General features: G+C 36.0%; 1 protein-coding gene across 3 annotated transcripts in view; it reads right to left on the reverse strand.

Moving 5' to 3' along the window:
- Positions 1-24,846, reverse strand: part of cacna1c (calcium channel, voltage-dependent, L type, alpha 1C subunit) — a 166,475-nt gene that overhangs the window by 36,232 nt on the left and 105,397 nt on the right. For all 3 annotated transcript variants that reach the window (XM_056455596.1, XM_056455598.1, XM_056455597.1), the window contains exons 4-10: positions 11,966-12,105; positions 10,245-10,384; positions 8,956-9,117; positions 8,678-8,880; positions 6,121-6,224; positions 4,042-4,214; positions 399-489 (exon numbers count right to left, since the gene is read on the reverse strand). In XM_056455596.1, coding sequence (XP_056311571.1) covers positions 399-489; positions 4,042-4,214; positions 6,121-6,224; positions 8,678-8,880; positions 8,956-9,117; positions 10,245-10,384; positions 11,966-12,105 — 1,013 coding nt within the window. The remainder of the gene's footprint in view (positions 1-398; positions 490-4,041; positions 4,215-6,120; positions 6,225-8,677; positions 8,881-8,955; positions 9,118-10,244; positions 10,385-11,965; positions 12,106-24,846) is intronic.

The raw sequence follows: 24,846 nt of genomic DNA on the forward strand, positions 1-24,846 counted from the left end.
AGGGTTTTCTGTATACTACATATAAACAGACAGGCTATTGTGTTCCAATCTGTGTTTGTGACATAAAACACTGATCACTAACAGGGCAGATCAGCTGGAAAACAGACAACAGCAACAGATGCACAGAGAAAAAAAGGACACTGAAGATCACGGGAGCGCCAGGAGCCGCCCACTGGGTCCTGCTGACCTTCACCTACCAGTTTACTGGCATTAACTTTCACTCCTAAGGCCATTTTTAAACTAACACTCAACCTTTTCTCTGAAAATATCTGAATACTAAAAAGTCTGAAGAATTATACATGGAAGAAAAAAATAAATAAAATGGAGCTAGAAGAAAGCATATCAAGAAGAAGAACAGGAGAAGAAAAGAAGAGGAACGGGATGCTGTGGAGACTTACGCCATGCGGGTACAGCAGGTCTCTCCTTCCATGTCTCCAGCTGGAGCATTATCAGTGTTCACTGACTCATTTTCACTGGCCGGCATACTCACTGCACGAGACAGAGAGAGAGAGGGGGAGAGAGGGAGATGAATTACCAGTAGAGATGATACTCATTGCTCATCAAATGCTGGTTTAACATACTCACACGAACAAGCAACTCACTTCCAACCTGTAAAGAACCCCTACTTACACTTTTTGCCTGACACACTGACAGAGATTAGACCAGGGTCCACAATGAACACTTGCTAAATGTCAATTTCACATAAAAATAAGACTTGGCAAACATATTAAATGTAGTTTTTCTGCATTTGCTAATACAATGCTAACACAAGTCTAATGGTGAAAATTATAATCTGAACCTTACTGAGGTCAGGCAATAGATTTCAAGATTTAAGAAACCATTTGCTACAATTATTGCATATCCTTAACATCATTTGTAGCCTTTTTTTCCTCCAGATCATACATTAAGTTGAATATTTTATACAGTGAGCCACCAAAACATACACAATGAACCCAATCCTAATTTGTTTTCTTCACTTTATTTGCAACAGGTGCAGTTCCAGTGAGAAGCCGAGCTTAGGTCATTTTGCATGAACACAAAGCTGTTTCTTACTAATGTGCAAATAAAAATACTATAATCATACTCACCTAACTACAATAAGATCTTATCACAAAAAACACAGACCAATTAGACAGGTAGATAGAGGGAAGATTAAGTATAGAGGATAATTTCAATATAAATATAAAGAATTACTGAGACTTTTTTTAAACTTAATAAACAGTCCTGATGACAGCCAGGCAAAACTTTTGTCCATATCAATGCTCAAATGTGAACTTTAAGTTTTTAAGATGGACTATGAGGGCCCCAGAAAATGCTTGCAAAGAATAAAACGGTACACCTCATCAGTGCGCGCATAAATATACTGTTAATATTAGGACTGCACAACAGATTTTCAGGTTTCAGCATCGATATTGCAGTGTGCGCATCTGCAATAGTCACATCGTAATGCAATGTTGAGTCTTAATTATAGCTAACCATGAGCTACAGAGTAGTATTTCATTACTGTATTTATATGGCATTTATACGATCTATGCAAAAAAAAGAATTTCAATACATTTTAAAGTAAAAACCAGATTTCACTTACCCCACTGGTATATAATAATTGCTTGTTTTAAGGAATTACTTTTAATTTGGACTTTTTTCTTCTGAAGGTGAAACAAAACTATTTTTACTTGCCCTTTTTTGATATTTGGACTAGAAATGAGACAAACAAAGTAACAAAAGCCTTTTTAGCATTTGTAATCATTCCATTTCTGTAACTAAATACTATTAGACTCATCAGAAAACCGTCAAATAGTGCTATTCAATCTTGTGAAACTGTATTCATATTGCAGTATTCATCAAAAACAAATAATATATACACCTTTATAATGATTCGGATAAATTCAGGAAAAAAAAAATTCAACTGTGTGATATGTAAAAGATATTGCTGTCAACCAAAACCTTGCTAATCTACTAATCAGCATGCAGGCCTACAATTTCATCTCATTAACATGCACAGAGGGCGGGGTCAAGCAGTGTCTCTAAATTCCATGCTCTTTTCGCATTGGCTCTGATCTTTTCCCCCTAATTCTATTTCTCACAATAATGAAAACACATTATCAAGCGGACTACACCACCCTTGGAAATGGGATTATGGGATTACGTTTGATCGGATATTCTGAGACAAGGTTTACACATGTCGAATAGTGATATTACATCATCAGTGTGCTGATAATGTCTTTAGAAAATTAATGTATTTAAGATGAAAATGACTGTTAGTCTTACAATTTTTTAACTTCTTATTTTATGAAAGAAACTTGAAACATTTTGTGTTATATAAACACTAAAGCAAACCAATCTGCTGAAGACTGATGGGGGTGAAGCAACATGAGTCTCAAAAAAAATAAATATTTCAGTGTTCAAATGGATGAATACTGAAAGTTCACTCAGAATACTCTGCAATATCTCACCATGGTTGTCAAAGAGAAAACACAATCTCAGAGTCTGAGATCTGAACCGTGATGTGCAACTGTTTTTCTCTAGATAACACATGCAGATCACATCGCAACAGGAGCCTGATGTGTGACTGAAATCTAATACAAAGCACCTGATTCTGATTCAAATACCTGGAGAAAAAAAGAAACATGCTAAAAGTCCAGATATTTCAAACAGAAAAACTTTACCGCCTCAAAAGAGCCCATATTTTAAAACTCTCATTTAAAACTCTTCATGCCTGTCATCATTCAGAAATCGAAACCACGGAGAGTCCATCATCATCCCTACCCAGATTGACATGTCTGAGCAGGGAAAGATGAGGTGGGGATCAGTATATAAAGGTCTAGGGGGCTTGTTGCACTTTTGCCATGCAAACGCAAAAAGTAAACCGTGGTTGCTTTGGAAACGCACACGCCTTACGAAGCAGAGCTGCTTTTTTCTTCACCGCTCCACGGATGTACTGTAAACGATGAGTCTTCCCTGAAAACAACAGAGCGAGACTCAAACAGTCAAAGACAGACACACTGACAGACAGAAAGAAAGAGAGAGACGCCACCAACACTCTCTATCCTAACATTCACATTAAGGACACCAAAATTAAGACACTTGACACAAGACACTGAACATAAAACATCACTCTTAATACAAGCAATCTGTACTGAGGTGCAGTTCTATTTTGTGCCACTAGATGTGTGTCAGCTTGTAGATTAGAGTATATCTGTATACGTATACTGGACATGTTTGAAAAAATCTTTCCCATCTGATTTCAGTTAGCGACTGAATGACAATACACAATCTCAGGCTATGAAATGCCAAAATTAAGCTCAAAGACACAAACATACACATATACATACAAGGGTATATAGTATATCTCTGCAGGGGCTTCCCGTTTACATATTTTTCTTAATGTAGATAAATTATAGTTATCAACCCTGAGCCTAAATCTGGCATTTGCATGATCTAGATTACTATCTAGAGCAAATCCTTACTAAATGCCCTGTTCTCACAAGAACTATTGGTCCATTTCTGTCTGCATCTTTCATAAATGTAATGCCTAATATGGAGAGCAAAACCTGCCTGCATATAAACACAAGCACATCCATACATTCCTTTGATTAATGGTTTGTGTTTGGTGAGATTTTGGAAAAAAAAGCTCTCATCTCCAACTGAAATAATCAATAAAACACTAATATAAGTTATTCATTTATATTTATCATCCGCAGGCAGGTTAATCTTGATCAAAAAGTTTTGTCCACTTGAATTCAGATCAAACAAAGCATGATGATGGTTGAGCTGCTGTATATTATTGCTTTCTTAACATCATATATAGAAAGAGAAAACAACAGGCTGTGCATTAGAGATATATAAGCCCATGTTAATATTCATAGATCTCCAAGTATTTTCAAACTAAAAAGAATTTCACCTGGTAATACAGCAATAATTTAAACATTGCAACACATAAAAAAGGCAATATTTCACTGTCCTCTTTCATGGACCATCTCTGACGTAAAAAAAAACTGTGATAAATTCTCGATTCTGGTGCTTCCCTATTTTTGTACTTACGATTTCTAGGCTTGTCGTCATCTAGTCCCTCGTCATCATTCTCAGGGTCAATATCCTCTGCTTGCGTGATCCAGTCCAGGTAGCCCTTTAGATCCTCCTCCAGCTGCTGCTTCTCACGGAGCTTCTGAAAATCACCACGAGCTTTGGCCTTTTCTCGCTCTTTAGAGAACTCTCTGCGAAATGGAAAGAGAGAGATCTGCTCTGAATATCCATCCCATAAAACTTAGATTAAAAAAATGAAAAATTTTACAAAAGTATATGCATAGCCTAAAAATTATTTATATCCCTGGCATTTTGTTTAAAGGTAACTAAAATAAATATTTTCCACAATGATGCTTCTTGTACATCAGTCAAAAAATGGCTAGTTGAATAAAACTAACTTTAAGTCAGAACTTGCCAGGTGTTTGAATAATATCCAGCTTGACTGTTTATAGTGTTTAACATTGGGTTCAACATAAAATGGCATTTTTACACACTATTTAACCTCTGTGTGACCACATATAATACAGCATAAAACAGAACATGAAAATTGCTCTCAATGAGATCATGAATGTGCATTTAAATGAATAGGGCTATTGCCGTTTTCATGTTGACTTCTGAGCAATTTTGGATATAAAATGCATACATGCAATTAGATTTATCAGTCTCATCAGGAACATGTTTTGTTTTAATTAAAAGAGAAAAGGAAAAAAACTCTTTCCCTTGTAGGGATGCAACGATTATAGATTTTGGTTGTACGATTATAGTCCAAAGAATAATCACGGTTTCAAGGTTATCACGATTATTATGCCTTCATTAATTTTAAAACACTACTAGTTTAGAAAAATTACATGAAAACACCTTGTTGCTGCTCAGTAACAAAAATAAAGCACAAAATAATATCAAAAGCAAACAATAATCCATTTCTCTTTGGACTTAAAAATAAGTGAAATTTTTTTTTTGGCATTTAAACATAAGCAATTATTTTACACTGAAAATAAATGATAATGAATGAACAATGAATAAAAAAATAATAAGTATTAAGCTAAGTATTTCCCTTTTAAAGTAAACAAATGAATAGTCAAAGTCTGCTGAACCTCTGCCCAAAAGGCACTTTTGATCAACCATATTGCAAAAATTTTTGGTATTTTCATGTTGTATTTTTTTTCTTTGGAGTAGAAATGTGTATGTTCCATACAAAGTATAAAGCTGACCAATCCAGTTCTAGTCACGGACTTGCTGTGCGCTCGCAGCATTATTTAAACTAGGTGCGCCTGGAATACGCGAGTATGTCGTGCCATGCATGCCATCGATCTCAATATGCGTGCAAGCTGCGCGCCTCCATTGGAAATAACGACCTTGGGTGCACAAAAGATGCAATATGTGATTGGTCCTCAGTTAATAGCCTGAGCTATATTTGATCTAGTGTGTGTGGTTATTATTCTCGACGTACAAGCTGGGAAATTTAAACTAGCACACAGTTGGCATAACTTTGTTTATTTGCAGCAGTTTTGTTCCGTGCTGAAACAAGGTCTTGAGAAGCCTTTACGATGAATTAACCGTGATGAATCAAAGCGTGGTTAACAGTGAAATCGGTTAATCGTTGCATCCCTATTGCCTTGTATTCTTAAATGTACAGTATAAACAGAAAAGACTCAAGAGGATAACAATGCTCTCTCACACACTTCTTCTGACAGGGAAGAAGACAAAAAATTAAGTAAAAAAAGTGAAAAAAGTTGGAGAGAAAAAGTTGGAGAGAGAATGGATGAGAATGTCCCTTACCCGCTTAACACCCCAAGAACCAAATTAAGAACAAAAAAGGAGCCAATGATGATTAAAGTGACAAAATAAAGCCATGGCCAGGAATTCCCTACAGCATCATTCACCTGGGAATGGAGGGAGGGATGGAGTATGGGAAGAGACAGGGAATACAGAGTTGAATGAATGATTAGTAAAGGTGTCCCACTTGAGTTCTCTGCACAGTAAAACACAAACCCTCTCTGTCTGTCTCTACCTCAGTGCTTTGAGAAAGGAAATGCTGGATGGTTTGATCAGAGTTCATTCAAACACACACAAACACGCATTTAGCACAATGCTTACCCGCTCAACACACCAAGAACCAGATTAAGAACGAAAAAGGATCCAAAGATGACCAGACTGACAAAATAGACCCAGGGAAGCTCATAACCCATGGCATCCTGCATCTGAGACGAGGAGGGGACAGTTAGAAAAAAAGAGAGGAGAGCGAAGAGGAGAGGAAGACAGTGAGCGGAAAGAGTGCAGTGTCCATCAGAGCCCCAGGACATCAAGAAAAACCACGAAGCACAGAACATCTTCAACAGAGTGAGAGAGAAAGAGACAGGCAGACAAGTCCAGCTGAGTCTGTTTAACTGCCTTAAAAGATGTCATCAGGAAAAGCGTCAGTCACTTTAAGTATCTAGAGGAGTGCAGAAGACTGAGATACAGTAAAGATGTGCTGTGGAGATCAGCAGAGATCTAATCACACACACAGGGCCCAACAGGACTTTTCATGTTAGCGCTTCTGAGAAATAGTTCTGATTTTTATGAGCTTTGCAAGTATATTCAGTGGCCTCACTAAATAAGAACAGGACATAATATTACATTTTAATTGTATTAAAATTATAAAATGTATTTGCTACTATTATTTATATTTCATATTAAATGCTTTCAATAGTTTTCTTTGTTGTTATATGCTCACAAAAAATATATTTTATTTTCCTTACAAAAATCTATAACAGTAATCTTTGATGAGCCCTAACATATACAAATAATAATAATAAGGACATCCATATATTCGATATTCAGAATATTTTAATTAATAATAATTTCATGACATCTTAAAATAAAAATCACAATGCCGCCTCGCAACACTACCTCCTTCAAACCACTGGGTTGTTACAGTACCTACTCTTTTTAATCATTTAAAATAATATCACAAATTCTTCAGGGTCTTTAAATTTAATTCTTCAAATTTAAGACTTTTTAAGACCTTTTTAAGACTATGAAGAATACAATTTCAGACTTATATAGGGGCTAAACACTAAAGAATTTTTTATCGCCCAGCAGTAAAAAAATTATTGCCCCATCAAAAAAATTATTTTAATTAGTTATGTCTTAGCCACTTATTTTCAATAATGTGTCAAAACAAGCAGACCCTAGTTGTACACATACATTTTTTTTTCAACATACCTTAAAAAAACTTTTTAAAAACTAAAAGTATGCACAACAGACTGTTATACTATTAGTCATGAATATAGTTTTGCTAAGTTTTATTGAGATGCATTGTTGGTGATTGGATGTGTTTTGGATTGATTTGGTACATAAAGAAAGGAAAATTAAGACCCGTTTAAAACTATTTAAATCCTTCAAGACAATATTGCAGTGAATTTAAGGATTTTTAAGGCCTAAAATTTTGTTTTGAAATTTAAGGCATTTTTAGACTTTTTAAGACCCCGCAGACACCCTGATTTTAAAGAGTACAGGTCAAAATGAGTATGTTGTTTCATTCTTACATAAATATATCTGTAACACTGAATGATGCAGAATATTGTTTCACTCAAATTTAGCCTTTTTTTCCACAAAATTGATTTGAAACGCTGACAACTTGAATTTGCTTTCTTTGTATAGAAAACCACTTTAGTAAGTTTTACTTGATGCGCACACCAAAATGGGACGTCTCGTCTTTGACCCATATATATGAAAGAAAGAAAGTGTTCAGGATTCCTAATGGATTTTTTATTATAATTTGGATCTAAGAATGAAGCAGGACTCATAAAAATAAGAGGAATTCAATTTAGCTACTTCTATTTGACACTCACTGTTATATTGGATCATGTCCAATCAATCTGCTTCAGAATAATGTCTAGCCATAATGTAAATTGCATGGGAAGCTTTTATAATCCCCAAAAATGTATTCACTGGAAGCTCACAATCACAATAGTCCTATTAACAATTAAATCCAAGAATACAGTTTTTTTTCTGTAAAATCCTACAAGACAATTCCATTAGGATTACAATTTGGCTTTGTTCTGGTTTGGATTTTATTGCAGTTTATTTTGATAGTCATCTTTAAAAAGATTTGTTTTCATCAATATAATTACAGGCATAAAATGATGAATACAGGTGTAAATTGGGTCTAAAATGTACCCAAAATGAGCTTGTCATCTTTGGACTCCTTCCAGAGGTACTTAACTTGCAGAGTTGTACAAAAAAATTATTGTAATCAATATCAGAGTTGCCATCCAAACACTATTCTCATAAGCTGCTCAAATTGTTTTATTTTTTGTTTAATAGTAATTACTCTCATTTAGACAGAAGAGATGAATTTAATGCTTGTTAATATTATCATCTCGGATATATTATAGTTAAATTCTAATAGTAATACTCTATTGACTGCTAGTAGATATGTAGTCGTAAAGTTACTTATATTGAACCAAATGTCTAAAAGGAACCATCAAAATGAAGTGCTACCTTTCTTCCAAACTGAGAAAGGCCAGTACTGTAGGTGTCCTTTAGGATTTAAACTAAGGAGTGTGATGTATTCCTAATCCTGTCTTATACATATGTCTCAGTAAAGTAGATGTTCGTGTCTCTCTATACTGGACTGTGTAGTGTGCCGTTACTGGAGCAGACTCACCCAGTACAGGACATCAGTCCAGCCCTCCATTGTGATGCACTGAAACACAGTCAGCATGGCAAATGCAAAGTTATCAAAGTTCGTGATTCCATCATTTGGGCCCTCCCATCCCATCATGCACTGCGTTATGTTGGGCGGAGAGCAGTGTCTTCCATGGGCGGAACTTGGAGCGCAGGGGGCCGGCTTCTCTTCAGCTATATGACCTAAAAGAAAACTATCTGGGTAAGCACCAGGGTCAATTACTAGTACAAGAGAGAAGAAAAAGCTGAAGTCCTGACCTTTGTGTCCATCTTTGAAGAAGAAACAGGTTCTATGCATCTTGCCCATGAAGAGCTCGAGGCCGATGATGGCGTAAATGATGATGACGAACAGAACAAGCAGAGCGATGTGAAGGAGGGGAACCATGGCTTTAATGATGGAGTTCAGCACCACCTGTAAACCTGCAAGCACACAGGAAGCAAAGCTAAAAATACTGAAGAGAGCCATTTCTCCTTGGAGATTTTGTGAACGCAGCAATTATTAACATATTTATATATTATCAGCAGGCCCACTCGCAAAAATCTGCAATAAATCCTGTCTGGATTCGGTAATTTCACTTTAATGACAAAGAATGGGTTATTTTCATTGATTTTACCATAAAATAGCATGAGAGGCAGAGAAAAATGCTCATTTTAAAAGAAAATTCTATTTATAATCAGTTTTTATTGTTTTAAATACTTATAATTTATTTATATGTTATAGAAAAACATGTAAATGGTAAGATGTTAAGATGATTTGTGTACAATATGATGTATTTTCTGTCTTTTAGTGGATGTATTAAATGAAAGATTTACTGTATCTTTATTTACTGAACAAATGGCTCTGAGTGATTGTATTTTGCATTTGAAAACTTGAATATAAAATGTAAGTTTTTTATTTAAAATTTTATTTACTACATGTTCAGCTCCTGTACTCACAAATTAATTCTGCAAAATATTTTTTCTAACAAAATTATGTGAAGAAAAAGCAAAAAAAATTCTATCTGGCCCTGATGATCAGGAATGAAATGATAATGCACTGTATAGAAAGATGACCAGGACCAACTGTGAAGCCAAAACAGCCTACAATAGATTAGAACGAAGAGTTTAATAGTCTTCTCGCTTGGATGTTGAAAACAATTATTTAAATGCAGATTAAAGTAACTGCTCAGAATCAAGTGTTCCAAAAAACCACATAATAATCGCATAAGTCACATTCTGGACAAAACTGCAATCAGAAAGGAAATTAATCTGCCTACACAATAATAAAAAGCTGTGCCTACATCTACTGATGAAAAAGCTGATAGAGTTTTGACTTCTGAATATCTGGGTTGTAATTACTGATTTTACAGTTTTGTAGAATCATTTCGGGTCCTCCTACATAAAGGAAATGAACATTCATCTAAATTCATGTTCTCTCAGTTTCTCAGCCCTGACTCATGGAGAGTGTGTGTGTGTGTGTGTGTGTGTGTGTGTGTGTGCGTGCGTGCGTGCGTGCGTGCGTGCGTGCGTGCGTGCGTGCGTGCGTGTGTGTGTGTGTGTGCACTCACTAGGTACTCCAGACACGAGTCTCAGAGGTCTCAACACTCTAAAGGCTCGAAGGGCTTTTACATCAAACCCTGCAGCTTTGCCTCCCATTGAAGTACCACCATCCCCTTTAGTGGCCTGCTCTAATATTGCACTGAAGAGCCTGAAAGAGAGACAGAAAGAATTCACTGATTAACATAGATGATCAATTTACATTTCAGAAGTTTTAAAGTAATTTTTTAAATAAGTCTTTAAACGACAGCAGTGTTGGTTGTACACAGGATGCAGCGTCATGCTGCATGTACTATTTATTACTTTATCTTTTTTTAATTATGTATAATTACGGGGCAAGTTGCATGTTCCCCCCGTGTTTGCGTGCGTTTTCTCTGGGTGCTCCGGTTTATCCCACAGTCCAAAGATGTGCACTATAGGTGAACTGAATCAACTAATTTGGCCTTAGTGTACGTGTGTGAATAAGTGTGTATGGATGTTTCCCAGTACTGGGTTGCAGCTAGAAGGGCATCCGCTGTGTAAAACATATGCAAGATAAGTTGGCGGTTCATTCCGCTGTGACAACCCCTGATGAACAAAGAGACTAAGCTGAAGGAAAATGAATGAATGAATTAATGTATAATTACTTTTATATAAAAGTTGAAACTACAATTGCATTGTCATTACCCTTTAAAACGTATTAAGAAAATAAATGCAAGCAATTTTACACATTAAACTACTTAAGAGCATTTTTTTTATAAAGATGAGACACAGAGCCTAGAGCATAAAACTACATTACACATAAAAGCATAAAACTACTATTACATTCAGAGCAGACAGCCAGACCATACATATGAATTATATTTAGAAGAAAAAAACCCTTCAGTTTTTAACAAGACCTTGAAATATACTGCATGTTTTGATAAGAGTCATAATATTTAGTTTTCAAGGAAGGACTATGCTTGGAAATGGCCATGACGTCAAATAGGGGGAGAGAAAAACATGATAAAACAAAATAAATAATGAACAAATAAATTAATAAAAATATAAATAATGTTTTAAAATTATATATTTTTACATATATTTAAAAATTGATTCATAATTGTTCCAGCTACTCTTTTTTTCTGTGAAAGTGTGTTCATTATATATTGTTTTAAAGGAAAAGAAAAGAAAAGGAAGGAAAAGAAACTTTGGCAGTTAGTCGAATAGAACAAATAAACTTATTTTTATGTTTATGTGTTTGTTGTTTTAAGAGATTCTTAAAACAATCCATGTATAACATCTAAAAACATTCCATTTTCTATAGTCTAATATTTTCTATTTTGCGATACAATATAATAGAAGATAAAAAAGATTTATTGTAATATTTATGGACGTGTATTTATTATATTTTATATTTGAACACTTTAGATCATAGGTGTCAAACTCAATTCCTGGAGCGCCGCAGCTCTGCACAGTTTTGCTCCAACTCCAATCAAACACAGCTGATGCAACTAATCAAGGTGTTCAAGCCTCTTTTGAACACCTTAATTATTTGAATCAGTTGTGTTTGATTGGAGTTGGAGCAAAACTGTGCAGAGCTGCGGCCCTCCAGGAATCAAGTTTGAGATCTATGCTTTATATGCAGCTTTTGACGCACCACAAAAACTGTCTCCTTCACCTACTGTGATATCCAAAACTGCACATGAGAGTGAACTGCATATAGTGTACGCGGCAGGGGTTACCAGGGTTTACACAGGGACTTTGCACTCACCCTACGACCACAATGATGAAATCCAACAAGTTCCAGCCATTCCGCAGGTATGCATTAGGGTGACACAGCAGCCCATATGCAATAACTTTCAGAAAGGCTTCCACCGTAAAAATGATCAGAAAGAGATACTCCACCCGTTCCTAGACAGACGAAACAGACAGAAAGAGGATATTAGTTCTCTAATTGCATCAGCTCTAATATCTTTAAACGTAAAGCCACTCCAATCTCTGAAGTGACATCAGAAAATGTTCTGAGCCATTTGTCTGGATGACATTTTATTACAGATCAGGCCTATCAGAGGAGAACAGATATCTCACACACACAAACACACAGAAAGTCTCTGCACCGGAGAGACTGTGTTCCACTGGATTATAGAGCAGAAATGCTGCGTCTGTAAATGCCAGATGAATTTCAAAGTCTTTGCTGACTGTCAGCTAACTTTCCTGTGAGGATCAAAACACAGACATCCATCTCTGCGGATGTGTCTACATCTACAGGACACCGGCCAAACCAATTTCAGACCGATTTCTTTTTATCTCAGCTGGGTGTGTCAACTGATTTGAAAAAATGCTATTAAATAAGTCGCATTCAATATCAATATCAAAAACTGGAATAAAAATAAAATCATATTATTGTGGGACTTTAAATCAATAAATACGCATAGTGGCTCTAAAAATAACAATCAACTTAAAGGTAAAATGACAATAAATGAACAATTTATACTAGAGTACAACTACTACTGAAAATAGCATTGTTTCCATTTATTCCTACAGCGTATTTTACTATCGACAAATGACTTTAAAATAAATGAACAAAGAGCTGAACTGTTTATTTACAAAGTGGCAGAATCACACCACCAAACATTCAGTGGAAAACAAACATTTCAGATTTTACAGGCACAATGTATTTCAAATTAAATGCTTCAAAATAAAATCCATATATATGCTTCAGAAAAGGGAGAACATTAGCTCAAAATGACCATATTGTCTGAGAGTTTTATCACACACACAATAATGTTAGAGTCATTTTCTTTCTGGGGAGGATATTGAATTTACACCGCGATAAGCATTAGTTTTAAAGAACTAGCCATTTTAGCTTTTCAATACAATTCACTGCAGAGCTGCAATCAAAAGGAAATTGCTTAATTCAGAGAGGTACAAAATGTTTTATGACAGAGGCACTGGTACATGAAAGCTAAATGTTGCTTACAATTAAACTGCATTAGTCTATCACATTTTAGCACCAAAATTAGCACATTTTTATTTATTTAAAAAGAAAATGACAACTGGTCAGAGTAACATTTGTTGTGACTGAAAATCAGCGTCATTTGCAGTCATTCCAGCAAATAACATTTTTGCAATCAATGCAAAAACAAGCTTGAAATTATAACATTTGTCACCAAAAGTTTACAGATTATAACAATATTTCCTATATTAATTTAATATTATTTTAATAATTTTATATTTCTAAATTATTTTGCATTCAACAATAACAAAAAAACCTTCTGTACAGGGATTTGAAAAAACTTATGGGCAAGTAAATATTGATAAATGTTCATTGTTAGGTCGAATTGAGAATTTAACAGAAGCCGACTGATATTTCGTTTGTGCGGAATCACATTACAAATCAAGTAGCTCCAAAAACGAGGTTAAATGATGCTGTTATCACCTACTTTACTGTAGACTAAACTCTGAAATCTGGAATCAATCCGAGCCTCTTAAATTAATTAAGCTCAATTACTGACAAGAGCCCTTGGTCATCAGCGCAATCAACACCACTGCAATCCACCACACACACACGCACGCACGCACACACACACACACACACACACACACACAGACAGAAGAGGCACAAACATATTCACAGATTTCACACAATTACATTCGCATTGACAGATGCGTGCTATATTTGTCTTAATCTAAGATCTATTTTGTGTCCTGTACTCTTTTTTTGCTAGGATATGATTGTATAATGCAGTCTGAACACATGGAGTTCAGTGGTCTCCGGCTGCTGATCTGCTGTGTATGTGTGGATGTAAGAGGTCAGAGGTTGTGGGAGCTGCTCTGAGACAGTCTCGTCCCCTGAGAACCGCTTGGGTTTACAGAACAAAACAAGAGCTCCAGCACTGCTCACTGAGAGAGACGGAAATATTCCCATGGCTCGGTCTGTCAACGGTCACTCTTACAAAACACATTAAATGCAGGGATGGTCAACCTGCTCTCAGCAGTTCACTGATCTTCCCAAGCCATTGGGTCTCTCAGTCTACAAAACCTGACAGAATCCTGCACTTCAGCAAAGGTGGGCTCAGAAACAGGTCCACTGATCATAGTAAACGGCTTATTCAAACTACAATAACAAATGTGTCTAACTTTAACATGAATAAAATCTCTATGGGGAACTGTTTCACCCTCATGCAAATCTCAAATCTCTTGAATTCCTACTGGAATGAATAGACTTTGCAACAAACATCAGCCAAGCAATGATAAATGTTACCTTAACCAGTATTAAGGTATTTAGTATTCCATTCTGTTTCGATTAAGCTGACAGATATATTAGATTCAGTATGCCTTTTTTAATTATTTAGGATCAGAAACATGCATGCAAAGTTTTGACACTCAGGTCAATTCGACCTTCTGATTTTATGGCCTAAGGAAGCTGCACATGACCAAAAAGTGCACTGCTTACTGTATGTCAATTGCTCTCTAATGGTATTTTCTTTTACATTCATGCATTTTGGTTTACCCTATTAATTATGTATGCATTAGTGGAGAAAAAAATATGTATAAGCTTACACTGCAAAATGCTTGTTCTTTGTTTTTTTTCTAGTTCAAAAACCTAAAATGTGTCCACAAATATGCTCATTTTTCTGGAAGCTTCTAGTGACATCCTATATCCATCTGAATTATGGCAAACCAGTCTTTTTCAGAGTCAGTGATATCATTTTATTTTGGGTTACAATGGTTTACATGTTTTTAAAAAGAAATGATAAAGCACAAAGGCTTTTTAAAACTTTTTTCCAAATGTTAAATAATGGAAGTATGACTGTTAAAATAGTTATAGTACATTCTTGATTATTTATATGGATTCTCTTTAATGTTGATTGGATGATGGGTGTGATAATGATGAATTAATGGTGTTAACTATTTGAGCATGCTCCTTCTAAATTTTGTTTATAAAACATCACTAAGATAATTCTTTTTTAAAACTAAGTTATTGTAATGGCAACATTCCCAAAAACAGTGTGAAAAGCACTTTTACATGGATTTTAGGATCAAGGTTTTGAAGACAATCCATCAGCAATAAACAGCATATTTAATTCTAACAGTAACAGGGTGAAAAAACACCATGAACATTTTAATTATGGTTGTTTTCAGCACATAAAAATAACATTATGTATACCTCAGGGGTTTAAAAAAATTCAACAACTAAATGCAAAAAACTATTATATAAACAAAAAGGACTCCAATACTCTCTCAAACAACTTAGCACCTGCTCTCTTATTTGTGATCAGTGCATTAGCCAATATCACACACAATCATCTTATACTGATCTCTTTGTGTACAGTACATCTGTGGGAACAACGAAGATACAGAGTTTATGTGTGTTATGCAATGCTTTATACTACTTCACCAAGATTATGAGTTTACACTGCACATCATTCAGCAATACTGAAAGACAGAGAGAGAACAAGAAAGACAGAGAGAGTGCGAGTGAGAGAGCGATGTACAGGGCTACTCACTCATGCCCATAATTGCAGCAATAGCACATTTAAAAAGGTCAATTTAAGCCTGGAGTAGCGTAAGATATCCATGTGAGTGAGAATGTATTATTAAGACTCTTAGAAGGCGAGACGTGTTAGTTTTCCTTTGAACCAGCTGGCACAGAGACAGACAGACACACACACACACACACACACACACACACACACACACACACACATAGACATCTGGTGCAGTGCATCCCTGTACCCTCAGGTTCTGCCTCTGATCCAAGACCTGCTGACTCTCTCAGACCTGTGCTGGACACACACACACGCACGCACGCACGCACACGCACACACACACACACACACACACACACACACACACACACACACACACTATAATCATTGATCAAATACGCATGTTTACAACTATCTAGAGTAGCTTAACGCTCATAATACATTGAGGTTTATTTTGACCTGGAAGAGGTATTTCAAAATATATATAATTCAGAAAATGTAAAGAAACGACATACCGCAGGGTGTCAAATTCAGTTTCTGGAGGGCCACAGGACTGCAGAGTTTATTTCCAATCCTGGTTCAACACACCTACCTGTAGATTTTAAACAAGCCTGAAGGACTCAATTAGTTGGAATCAAACCAAGTGTGCCTCACAAATACTAAAAAAGTGAAGCCAAACTATTTTGAGGAGCTCCTGGTAGCTGGCTGCAGTTAAGGTAATAAATGCTGCCCTTCAAGGTTATTATACTTAATGAAAACGAGCAAAAAAAATGAAAACTACAATTGAAAAAAAACTTTTCGTTAACTGAAATAAAAATAAAAACTAGAACTAACTGTATTGTATATAGAATCTAACTGTATTGTGTACATAAAAAACTAATTGAAAATAACAAAAATTATAGCAAAAACATCCTTCATTTTCGTCTTTGTAAATGTATTTAATATAGACTATAAGCCATTTAGAAGTAAATATATTTACTTCGCGCTGCCAGTTTTATGTCAGGTGTTTGAGCCGTATGGCACCTCAGAGTAAACCTGATGCCATTGGCCAGATCAAGCCAGTCCTCCTCCAGTCATCCTTGCTGTGCTCAAGTGACAAAATCAGAAAAAAAGAAGAAAAAACAAAAATAAAACTAATACTAAAAGTAATAAAAATTTTACTAAAACAAAGAAATTTCAAAATATAAAAACTAATAAAAACGAGTAAATCTACCTCTCAAAACAAATGAAAACTATCTGAATTTGAAAACAAAAAGTAAAAAATGAATTAAAAACTAAAATTAATAAAATCCAAAACTATTATGCCCTTTACATGTAAATCAATGGAATGTGACTGAATGAATGAACGAATGTCGAATGTTGAATGAACGAATGTTCTGAATGAATGAATGTCCCTTTTGTTTGTTATGATGATGCTAAATAAATGAGGTATGGTCTTTTGATTTAAGGATCCAAGTGCAAGAGATGACAGCAACCAGATTAGGCTTATTTTTTCTACAGTGGAAGGAAGTGGAGAAGTGTTTTACTTTTTTTTTCACAGCCTATGGATAAAAAGCATGCACACATTTGAATATGTGGGACGGAAAGAATAACTTTATGGAACTTTCATGTTTTTTTCATCCTGTGTGAACCTTGTAAGCCATGGGCACTATATGAAATGCTACCGTATACAAAACTGTCCAAGGATTATTCAAAAAATATTTATTTTTGTGTACCAATGGGAGAAAACGGCATATGGTTGAGCAGAATAACAATATGTTGTTTTTAACCCTCATCTGCATTCAGGCACGAAAATAAAGTCAATAAACTAATCGCACCACATTTTGCAACTCATCCTTTTTCTTTATCACTCTGTAAAGGGCTGAACGATAATACAGAATAATAAAATAGCTGAAAGAAAACATGATAAAAGAATAAACGAAAGAGCAGAGAGTCAAAAATGAGGAGTCAATGAGAGGAGGAGTGGAGAGATGGAAGAATGGAGACAGGAGAGGTGAGCTCTGCAGCTCTCACTGGATGACAGTCACGATAATTCAATTTTCTGTGATGGGTGCACAAACGGGGCCGCGAGCCAATCAAATTACAGAGAGCTGCTCAGGGGACAGAGCCTCTCGATCTCTGTGACCTTACCTTTATGCCCAGTCTGTCTGTATCCAAGGTAACAGGATTTGCGGTCAGCAGATGCCATGTCAGACACACCTACCCACTTACAAGTCATTTCTGACAGACACATGATGTCACAGGGCAACATACTGTTGCTTAGTTAGGGACACGGCAGCCTATAGAACTTGGACTTTTTACCACACACAGAATGGACAGAAAAAAGGGGACAAAGTAAATGGGATTATTAAAAGGTTGCAAGCCAAATTCAAACTAAAATGTATCCCTAAATACCTTGACATTCACAGCTTTGTTCAACATGTGACATAATTCAACTGAAAAATGAAAATGGGCGGGCATATTGAGTAGCCCCTCCCCTTAAAAAAATAGCCAGTAGTGTGTTTAGTTTACATCACAGCTCAGTCAGTCGTTGAGCTAAAGCATCTGCTACTCCTGACAGTATTTAATAGCAATGCAGAGTCTGTCTTAACCATTTCTCCATGGGTTGTGACCATGGGTTTGTGTACTGTTGCAGTTAGTGTTTAGTTTAAGTAACAATTCTCACTATTAACTAGTGGCTTCTTACATGCCTATTAATAAGATATTGGCTGTTTATCAGTACTCATAAAGTTCATATTCTGCTAATCTTATTCTACGTCCTCAAACCTACCTAATACCTAAAACTAAGAATAAGCAGCAAAAAAATAAGCAGCAAATCAGGAGTTTATTGAGGTAAAAGTCCTCATAATTAATAATTTATTTATAGCAAGAATTGTACCTTAAACTAGCGTGACCTAGACTTGTTTTTGAACATCCTAGTTTCACAGTAAGCTAACTTTTGTATGTATGTGTAATGCATTTACACTTGCATTATAAAGATGAGTACATGAGCACACTGCTTTTCACTGTTTTTCTGGAGATGTTCAGATCAACACTGTGTCGACTACCATTAATTATTTTTGCACTTTCCCTCTGTATGAGTGCATGTAAATAAGTTCCTGATTTCAGCTATGCCTTGAAGTGGATGTGACACTTTAGATACTAGAGAGCATTTGATTGGCCTGAAGATCTGATAAGAAGCTGAAGTGCACGATGATGTCAAAGTGAAAAACTGCTAGATTAAATGTTTATATCTTGTAAAAATGAATTTTTCCAATGTGTTCATTTTGATTTCAGAGGGACTTAAAGTCCTGCGTAAGCACCAAGACTCAGCTTTTCAAAACACATGGATAAACTGCTACGCCACAACTCTGGCAACAGGTTTTACATCTAGTACAATCCCTCTGAGTCTTTGTAACTGCTTGCGTCTTGATTTTGTTATAACTGTGACAAGATCTTCATTTGTTTTGGGCTCATATTCCCATGCGGCTGGAGAACCTGCAAGAAACGACATAATGAATTAGAGGTTTTAGCTGAAGTCCTGACTCAGTTTAAATATTGACTGTATGTACAGAGTTAAACACTGCTCTCGGGAGCCGTACACGTTACAAAACCCACAGCATGCTGCTGTCAGTTTCCATGACAACCAGAGCCCATCTTGGTCTCCATGGAGACAGCTGGTGAGCAGCAGCATGGCTGCGATGGGACGCAGTGCCCGCTGTGAATCCTGCGAATGCGTGTAAGTGTTTGCACGTGTGGAGCTCGGCTCATTTCACTCTGAGGAAACCCGATCTCTGCCGTTATCTGACACCACACGCATCGCTGCAACAGGAAGTTACACGGACCACATGTAGGCTTAATACACCTGTAGTCGACACGGAAATTTTCCGGCTTTTTGACCACTTTTACTAGTTTATTTTAATAGTTTATTCTATACATTTCAGGCTTGACTATAAATATATTATATTTGTATTATTTATGAAAAAAATATAATATATAATATAGATATATTAAAATTGTATTTTATGTTTTTACTGTTTTATCAACAATATTTTCCTAAAGGGCACCTATGATGAAAATCATCTTTTGTAAGCAGTTTGGACAGAACTGTCTGTAGGTGTAGTGTGCCCACAGTCATATTAGGGTGATATAAATAAGTCAATACAATAAGTCTCTTTTTTAAAATTTCCTGAAAATAGGATCTAAATCCCTTCCATTTTGAGGCTGACCGCAACTTGACGTAGGAGTCCGGTTTCCCCGCCCACTAATTTGATTGATAGACAAGTGTTAACATATTATAAGCAACTGGAATTAAGAGATCTGTTCAGCTCGCTGTGATCATCAGTCATCTTCAAATGTGATCAAGAGTGAGTTTTTTAAAACAGTGCAATACAATAAATTTTTAAGTCTCTACACACACAAACGGTAACCAACGTCTGCTTTTAAGCAAATCTTCTAAGATTGGCCAAACTTCAATACCTTTTCGTAACATGCCTCCCCCACTTTTCATACGCTCCTGTGCTTCTGGACTAAACCCAAACAAACCTAGATGAAAAAAACTAAGTAAACCTGCGCTAAAACCAGATATGAAGGGAGTTCTGGCAGTGTCGTAATTTCTCCAGAAATAACATCACTGGGTCTATTCATCATCGCTCTGCACCTACACCAGCAGCCCAGAGCGTGTGAGTGTGTTTTTGTGAGTGTGTGTATGAGAGAGGAATTATTTATGGTGCAGTGCTCAAACGCTATCTGAAAGTGACTGCCAAATTCCACCCACTCTCCTACACTAATATAATAATAATAATCGACATGGGGCGGGGATCATATTTTCTCTGAGTGTGTGTATATTAAAGGCAGGGCCCTGATGGGGCTATTACACTCAAATTCCCCCATGACGATATGTCTCATTGGCCAAAAGGGATCACTGCGCAAAGTTCAACCAATCGAAGGTGAGCGACTGAGAAAAGAGGAGGAACGCTCTGTTCCGCTGCATTTTTCACACCACTTTCTAAAATTAACCACATACTCATCTGTATACCCTCCCTTTCTCTCTTTCTTTGTCTCTTTCTCTCTGTCTCAGCAGGTACCAAAAATATTCTGTCCCATAGGAGCAAAATTATCTGCAGCTTCTAGTTCTTTAGCACGAGACTGTGTACGTCTGAATGCTGGGTGGCCATCATACCATCTCAGGTACAACCACACACACACATATATACAGTACACACACATTTTATGTCAGTTCATCTTTAGGGGGGACTTTCTGTTAGATAACGTGGCCTTGTATAAATTTACTTGCATATTTACTTTATATATTTATTTTTTGAAAAACTAGATTTATATATCTACATGATAAACTACTGTAGTTACTGTGATTTCACTAAGTAGGACATCTACAGTATATTGATCCTGAAACAACGTTCTAATCAGCCAGATTTAAGGCATGAGTTTACAGTTTATGTTTAGGCGTACAGTTAGGGTTATGTGCTTCTACGTCATTGTTATCCAACTATTAATTATTATTATTCAATTATTATTTTTTGGAATATTTTACAGTTAGAGTTGGGTTTAGAGATAGGGATTAGGTATGGATGACATCCTTGTTTGTGCTAATTCACAATCGTGATGTCTTGCAACTTGTGTTTGCAACAGCATTTCTATGTGGTTACTAAAGTGTGCAGAGCACTTTCAGCCTATTTTGACACAAAGTAACATGCATCTTTGAGAAACCAGAAGTTTGAGTTTAATAAAATGCCACAACTTTGTGCAGCATCTTTTTGAAAAACTACCAAGATGTAATATTGCTTATGATCTTTGCTTCTTTCATAAAATCAAAGTCCTCTGATGACCAATATTATTTGTGAAAGCTTTAACCAATATATATATTTTAGCAGATTCAAAATAGCTTATCCTTGATGGGGAAATAAATTGTATGAGAATTTACCTACTGCAGTTTTAGATACTGACAGATGTGAATAACTAACATCTATCAAGCCTTCACAATCCAGGTTTGACCAGACAGCTTGGGCATACCAGACTTTAGAAATGTTGCTAATGTGACATCTACATATAGGCAGCAAGTCTAAAACCTTCTAGAAAGAAACTATTAGAAAGAATAAATAGGTGTGTAGACCCATTTTTATATGAAGACCTAACCCTTAAACCATTCATTTTTTTTAAAAACTGTTAAAACATTTTAACAATATAACCACCCTCAATCAAAGTTTGGCTACATGACATCCTAAGTCTTTTGAAATTGGAGAAGATTAAGTTCTCTCTCAGAGGCTCGTCTCACAAGTTTTATACTCATTGGAGGCCATTACTAGATTATTTTGATGATTTAACACCTCGGGAAGTGATTATTTAGGAAATCATGTTATGGTCGGAATTATTATTATAATTTTATTTTTTTTTTTTTAGTCTAGCATTTTCTTTTTCTCCGTCACAACTGTCATGCCCTAAACTAGACGCATCGGTTCAACCCCAGCACAACTAAAGCTATAATAACCAAGAAGTAGGTAGCACATTATTATTATTGATGTAACAAGCTAATGTATTTATTTATTTTATTTATTTATTTATTTGAAATGATTTATATATTTCTTTCAAATTGTACCATTATCATTACTTTTGTTTTATTGTTAATATTTTATTTAAATGTTTTTTTTAATTTTTAAATTATTTTTTTATTTTTTTATTTATTTATTTTATTTTTTTCCTTCTATTACTCCGTCTTCTGTTATACACTTTACTAGAAAAGTGGTTATGTCTATGTATGGGTGGGGTGGGCGGAGGGGTGTCGGGGTTAAAAGTTTACAAAAGTGTTCAAAAAGAAAAAAGCAGAAATTGGACATTTGTATACAACAAATGCTATCCACTTGTGTTCAATAAATAAAGTTTATAAAAAAAAACATTTTAACAATATAAAATCTCTCAAATAAATTAATAATAATGATACAGTTTTGGAATTAAAAAAAATAATAATAATTAAATAAAAAAGTTATAATTTTTGTTAGACTGTGACATTATTTTCATGCAAAATAAGACCCCCAGCACTATACTATCATTCATTTTAGTTTTGATGTTTTCATATTTGAATGCATGATAACAAGACAGAAGTAGAGAGAGTTTTGACCTTTTCTACGAAAGGCAGACATGAATGACCACAGTGAAGCACAAAGTAAATGCAAATTGTCATTCAAATTTTGAAATTATAAACTATACTATATAACTATATACTGGTGTCTGGTGGTGGTCAAATGCACATTGTGCACAAGTGATGTATACAACATATAATGCATGACATAATAGACACATTCATAGCAGAAGCTCCAGGTATAGACAAGTCTTGCAGCAAACACTTTTTTGTTTGTTCTCAAATTGTTTGTCACATAAGACAACAATGACCAACAAAACTAGTTGGCTTGACATTACTGTATAATGAAATACAGTATACTACTCTTACAATGCTCAGTCCATGTGTCTACCCGTCTTTTGCCATGCATTATACATCGTTAACCTCAGTCTCACATAGCAAAACAAAAATCACGGTGATTGGAGTTTATCATTTAAAAAAGTTAAATATTTCTGTTACAAAAATCAAATCTGCTTCATGAAACGTATGTTAACCACCTGGATTTTCACATATTTGGAAGCTTCAAAATAAAAGCCACTAAAGCCACAATATGATTAAACATCACCCATGAAAATCCGCCGAACAGCGATAAATGTGACACGACCCTAATAGTGATTCATTCTTTCTTGCAAATTCCTGTAATAAACAGGTAATCAACACTAAACAAAGGGCTTTTCTGTTGACTTTCTGAGTTGCTTGCAAGTTTGGGTCATTGTAGTGACCGTTCCGCAAGACAGGGCATGGCTTTTGTGTTCATGAGAAACTGATCGCTGTGTGACAGTAGAGGATGTTTCTGCCAGCAGGAGAGGACAGTGGCTATAAAGCAGCATCAAGGATGGACGAGGCACTGCTGCTTTTCTCAAAGGAGGAAAATCTTGTTAGTCTTTTAATTGAGAGTGTAGGTTGGGTTGGTGGGTGGAGTGTAACCCACTGTTTTGCTGCTGGGTCAAGAAAAAAATGCTAAAGAATCAAACAAAGATGCTACATTCCAAAGATTAAAGAGGCGCAAGCTTGTCACCTCTGTGCAGTTAGTTATATGTGCCTTATTATTTAAGAAACAAGAGATTTCGTGGCTTATAGAACAGTACAGCACTTGCGTCATATAAAAATTTGGAGAGATAAATGGATAAGTTGCATGGGGCGTATCTCTTCCTTTCCTTTTCCTTCTGTCTTTTTCTCTCAATCCATCTGTCGGACAGCTTCTCTACGGCATGATTAAAGCAATATGACTCACTCTGCCGTTCCAGTGACTCACGGAGAGAGAAGTAAGGGGGGTTTAAAGGAAGCCGTAAACTGTTGGGACTCAAAGCCACCAGCCCTATTACATGCCTTCAGACTTGTAGAGATCAGACACACACACACACACACACACACACACTCTGAGAGAGACATATACCCATGAGCCCACAGATGTTCTTGCACATGTGTTGTCATAATCACATATGTTCTCAGTAACACACAAACACATGTACAGACATTGGATTCACTACTGGATATAAAGCTCTGTGCTGTCAGGTGTTTGCTGGCCAGCTCTCTTTCCCAGAGGACCCCAGCTCCACCCTCTACTCTGCCTTAATGACCAGGGGTCTCTACTGCAGGTTGATCGATCAATAGAAACCAAGTTCACACTCACACAGATGCGCAGACACACACACACGCACACACACACACACACACACACACACATACACACACGCACGCACACACGCACACGCACACGCACAAGCACACGCACACGCACACACACACGCACACACACACACACACACACACACACACACTGGTACAGCTCTCTATGATTTTTATACTGAACAGACAGCTATCCCCTACCCCATTTTCATCCCCACAAGCTCAATATGTACTGGTACCTATACTTGTGGGGGCCCCATAACGTAACGTAACATAACATAACATAACATAACATAACATAACATAACATAACATAACATAACATAACATAACATAACATAACATAACATAACAATAAAATGTACACACACACAAACACACACACACACACACACACACACACACACACGCACGCACGCA

The sequence above is a fragment of the Danio aesculapii genome, chromosome 4 (genome assembly GCF_903798145.1).
Source record: "Danio aesculapii chromosome 4, fDanAes4.1, whole genome shotgun sequence".
Taxonomy (NCBI): Eukaryota; Metazoa; Chordata; class Actinopteri; order Cypriniformes; family Danionidae; genus Danio; species Danio aesculapii.